General features: G+C 37.8%; 1 protein-coding gene across 3 annotated transcripts in view; it reads right to left on the reverse strand.

Moving 5' to 3' along the window:
* The window catches only part of LOC107604720, a 13,073-nt gene continuing 8,454 nt past the window's right edge, over positions 1,079–5,697 (reverse strand). For all 3 annotated transcript variants that reach the window (XM_021104667.1, XM_016306372.2, XM_016306371.2), the window contains one exon: positions 1,079–3,762. In XM_021104667.1, the coding sequence (XP_020960326.1) occupies positions 1,673–3,508 (1,836 nt within the window). In that variant the 5' untranslated portion in view covers positions 3,509–3,762 and the 3' untranslated portion in view covers positions 1,079–1,672. The remainder of the gene's footprint in view (positions 3,763–5,697) is intronic.

Here is a 5,697-nt window from a genome sequence, read left to right on the forward strand (position 1 = left end):
GGATTTGTGATTAGATTTATGGTGATAAATTTTTGTGTTTCAGAAATGGTAAAGATTCGCATTTTATTTTTATCTTACTTAATATTAAAATAATTATTGTTTTAATTTATTAAATCTATGTCTTTTATAATTACTTGTGTATAGAAATTAAGTTTTAAATAAAAATATTTAATTATTTGGGATAATTAGAAATTATAATTAACTAAATTTTAAGGGCAATTTACTCATTTAAATTGTTTCTCCAAAAACATTACCAGATTACAATTTTTGAAATCACTCAACGCAAATGCAACTTCTTAAATTATATGTAAACCGCGATAGGGTACCACGATTTAGGATTGCACGTAAACCTGTAGCGGTTTACGTTGATTTGCGTGACTATAGAATCCGCCAGCAACGTGAGCAATGTCGTTGAATCAGTACAAGCGCTCTTCATCCGCCATAGTTTCCAATTGAAGAGTGTTCTAAGAAACTCAAACTAAACCAAATTTCTTCTCTCTACCTTCTCTCTACTTTCTCTCTTTATCTCACTTTCAAAATCTTCAAATGTAGCAGTTTGTGCACTTGCGCCATTCAACGTAAACCACGACAGGATATAGCGGTTTGCGTGTGTCCTAATCCGCGGCATGGTATCGCAATTTATATATAATTGGAAAAGTTGCATTTAAGTCTGATACTTTGAAAAGTTGTAATCTGATAACGTTTTTGGAGAAACAATTTAATTGAGTAAATTGCCCAAATTTTAAATTTATTAAGTTGATAATTTTAGAGTAGAATTGTATAAGATCAAAGGTTTTTGAGCCTATCTAATTTCAATAGCATACCACCTATAACAAGGAGTGATCGAATAAATACGTTTGTGAATAAATATGGTTAAAATTTTTTAAGAACCTGTTAGTCCTTTCTCTCAGACCTGCAAATCCAATGTAAAATTTCCTAAAAACTTCCTTAATACTTTTTTGCTAACATAAATCCGTCACAAAATTCTTGATTGCCTTTTGTTTGGATAATAAGAGAATCCGCGCAACCTCTATGAGACAACTTTAAATGGAATCAAAGAATTTCTACATTGACATAATGGCACGCAAAAAGATAAACTGGTAGCATATCAACTGTATCTATCAAGCTAGAATATAAATGTACCCTTTTGTCATCAACAGCAGGAAAGTTTCAAAAAATGAAAGTGAATGCCCCAACTAGAACACTGATTTACAAGATATCATTATATGCCTTATAAAAATGTAATCAGAAGAGCAGCGAACTCCACAATACCTATTATCTTTACAAACGAATGATTGATGTTATCAATACAACTTACTTTGATGAGAAACTAAACTCCCCACAACAAAAATGGCAGGAAAAGAAAACTGTTAAAAGTGGTGTTTTGACTCCTCAAAATGAAGGAATGACTATTCTTCATATACCCAAAGACACCACCAATCAAGTAGTCTACAGATTTACATACGCTAGACCAGCGGAACCGATAGCAACAGGAAGAATCATTACCATGCTCCTTTCATGGACCACAAACTAACCATTTCCCAGAACCAATATAAATTGTGAGCACCAGAGAGTGTACCATTCCATGCTTTATTTGCACCAGACAAGAAACACCTTTAAGATGGATGATCTAGAGTTTTCTCTTTCTGGAATAGAACTTAGTTTTAAAGGTCTAGCCTGTTGCATCAATTTCCTTTCCATGATCTTCTTGGTGAATATTTCGCCTCAACCTTCTCAGCCATATGTCATAGTCCATGGGATATGGTGTACCACATAGGCTGTCGACATAATCGGCAAAAGCTTTTAGCACAGTAGAGATATCGCCAAGTTTCTGTTGAATTAATCTCCTTGACCAAGATGTCTCTCTCCATTGGAGTGCTCCCTCAACTGAATCTAACTCAGGAAAAACCCCACCACAAGAATAATAAAGCATATAAACAAGGCTTTCTGCGTCGGAAGCAGAGCATAGCTTTCCTTCCTGAAGTGCATAAGTAGATGAGAAATGAAGATTCATAGCAGGACGATCCCTATCTTCAAGAATAGCATGGCCCCATCCAATCAGCACAAAATAAGGGTGTCTAGCACCAGATTTTACACAGATGACATTCTCAGGCCGGATGTCTCCATGCCGAATTCCAGCAGAGGCAGCAGCTGAAAGTGCTGATAAGCAATCATGACAACATTTGATAGCCTCATCTGAACCAAATTGGCCTGTGTGTACCATTTCAGCTACTGTTTCGCCAACTGGACTTGTCACAAGAATAGGGGTCCCACACCAAGGGTGGTCACAATTTCCACCCGAGCTGGGCCTTTGACACTGACCTGGGTGTATGATCCTGCCAGAGGCACTAAGCTCAGGTAAATATTTACTTGAAAGACCTTTCTGCTTCATTATTGTCATTACTTTGGTCTGCCTCTGAACCTGATACCATAAATTCATATCTTCCCATGCTGGTTCCAGCTGGGAGGGATGAGAGCCCACATATAGGAACAGATTTTTTCCTGGGTCTTCAACATATGATGCAATGTAGTATGTCAATTCACCAGTACTTATTACCTCTTTTATTTGGTAACCCTTCTGCCAATCTGAGTCCTCCAGCCATAACATGGATCCAGCTTCTAATTTCATTGGCTCTCTGGAATTGACTTTGACAGAATCCTCCTGAACTTCAACAATTTCAGGGGAAACACTACGTTGCTGGTATCGGAATAGACCATTTCCATTCACATTATTTTCTCCTAATTGCCTCTCAACCCTTCTGGTTTGGAGGCGTGAACTATGATCAGCAGCCAAATCCTCAATCGAGTGCTTGGGCATTCCAGCGTACTGCATAATGCAGTGGAAGGTTGCAAAGAGTACCTGTAAAGCACCTATATCCCCCCAGTTAGCATTTCCAAGTTTGTTCCATATCCTATCAATTGGAGAAACAGAAATTCTTGAATGATTTTTCACCCATTCAGCAGCACATTCATAAACATTATTCACATCAAAATTGAGCTTATTTACATCTCCTTCAACCTTAACCACTCCCCCATATTGAGAATCAACCAGAAGAACAAAGACCATGCTAGGATCTGGAAAGAAAGAAAGTCCACTCAAACTCCTTGCCAATAGCATTCGAAGAGCATAAAACAAAGCATCTCCTAAAACTGATGGCGAAGGCCGTCGATCACTGCCAACAGTGAGACCTCTGATATCAGACCTTAGAAGTGCCAATTCAAGAACATGATCCCATTTTCCATGAGGATGTCTCGGATTATTGAGCAATATACCAGTGGCGGAAAGACTTCCAAGCCTCCCACTAGCAATAGCTTTTTCTGCCTGATAAAACTTCAAGTTAGAATTATACAGGCATGCTACAGAAAAAGGCATGGGCTCATCCTGACTCCAAAATGCCTCCCACAAGCCCTTTACACTTGCATGTAGAAAATCTTCAATAGCAAGGTAAGCTGTAGCTTCAACAGCATCAGATGTGGAAGCATGAACAGCATTAGGCATGCGAATCATCTGCTGAAAAGAAATCCCTTCCAACGCATAATCAAATTTTTGAAGGTCAATCAATTCAAATGGAACGTCAAATGCTTCCCTTTTCAATGCACACTTTTCTGTAAGCGATTCAAACCAGTCTACAAGTTTAGCAGTCAAGCCATCACTTTCAACAAATTTGTAGAAGAACTCCTTTTGACTCCGAGGCCTACTTCCAGATGATACACTAGACCTCTTTGTCCCAGACCCTACAGATTCCTGGTCTGGGGATCTACCTGTAAACAATTATCCAAGTCTTAAGATCACCAAAACAGTTCTTCATTATAGCAAAAATATTTTAAGTTGCAAAATAGAAAGTTATTATATAATCTAATAGTTTCACTGATTGATGCAACAGAAAATGACAGCAAAAATATCAATCCAAAAAACGTTCATTCCTTCAATGTGACTAAAAGATAAATAATAAATCAAAGGCAAGACTAATTCAGGTTTCAATAACTACTCGGCCTCTATGCTCATTGAGTTTTAAGTTGTCAAAGCCTATTACAGTCAGAAAAATACTTCAAAAGTGACATTTAATTCAGAATACGTAACGGTTGCACACAGATTTCTATGTTAAACAAAGTAAAATACTTTTAAACATTACAACCTTACACATTGATGTTCCAGCACCACTGCACTACAGCAATATGAGAATTATAAATCAAACAGGCAGGCCTTGTTTATGAAATGGAAAAAATGGCAATTCATTTATCCCTGTGATAAAGTGTTTTATTACCGAAAATTAAATTGAATATCTGATTCACTTCCCTTCATGTGGGCCTCCCATTATGCAAATGTAATTTTATCCAGTTAAGAAAAGAACTATGAAGGACAGTTGAGTAATTTAAGAGCACAACATAATCCTTATCTCCATATATTGGTATACAATCACACATTAGTTGATGTTTGACACGACATGGATATGAAATGCACCATATTCTTAAAATAGCAAGATATGGACAAATGATAAACCTTTCGGAGTCCATTTCAAAACACATGGAGCATTCTTGATGCATATCATCCGTCAATACTTTTCCAATGTCCATTTCAACAAAATAAAATGTACATGTTTGGTAGAATTAGCCATGTACAAGTACATATACAATAAAACATTTTAACAAATCAACTATGAAAAGATTTTCCTGCTCTGGTATGTTATTCAAGAAATGGATAATGTCCTGTCAGTGTGTAGTTATATATTGGTTGAACTTTTTAAATTTTTAAGTTAGTCTATTAAAATAAATGGGGGAAGAAAAAGTTGCCCAAACTGTGAATTTCGACATTCACAGAAACTGTTCTCACAGACACACTGAAAAAATCCAGCACAGTAATCAATTAAACCCCCCCCCCCCAAACAACAACAAAGCCTTGTCCCACTAAGTGGGGTCGGCTACATGAATCAAATGACGCCATTGTGCTCTGTCATGTATCATGTCTACAGAGAGACCGTTTACATGTAGATCTCGTTTGACCACCTCATGGATGGTCTTCTTAGGTCTTCCTCTGCCTTTCGCCCTTGGTCCATCTTCCATCTCATCCACCCTCCTGACTGGATGTTCTATCGGTCTTCTTCCCACATGTCCAAACCACCTGAGACGCGATTCAACCATCTTTTCCACAATGGGTGCTACTCTAACTCTCTCCCTTATATCTTCATTCCTTATTTTATCCAATCGCGTATGACCACTCATCCATCTCAACATCTTCATCTCTGCCACACTCAACTTATGTTCGTGCTCCCCTTTAGCCGCCCAACACTCCGTACCATACAGCATAGCCGGTCTTATATCGGTGCGATAGAATTTACCTTTAAGTTTTAAAGGCATTTTTTTGTCGCATATAAAACCAGATGCACTCCGCCATTTTGACCAACCTGCTTGGATCCTATGATTTACATCCTGTTCAATCTCTCCATTATCCTGTATGATGCACCCAAGATACTTAAAACTTTTAACTTTTCGCAGGATGTTTTCTCCAATCTTCACCTCTATATTGGAGTTTTCCCTTCTCAGACTGAACTTACATTTCATATATTCCGTCTTGCTACGGTTTATGCGCAGACCATACACTTCTAGAGCTTCTCTCCATAGCTCCAACTTCTTATTTAGGTCTTCCCTTGACTCTCCCATAAGGACGATATCATCGGCAAAAAGCATGCACCATGGCAC

Source organism: Arachis ipaensis, chromosome B06 (genome assembly GCF_000816755.2).
Source record: "Arachis ipaensis cultivar K30076 chromosome B06, Araip1.1, whole genome shotgun sequence".
Taxonomy (NCBI): Eukaryota; Viridiplantae; Streptophyta; class Magnoliopsida; order Fabales; family Fabaceae; genus Arachis; species Arachis ipaensis.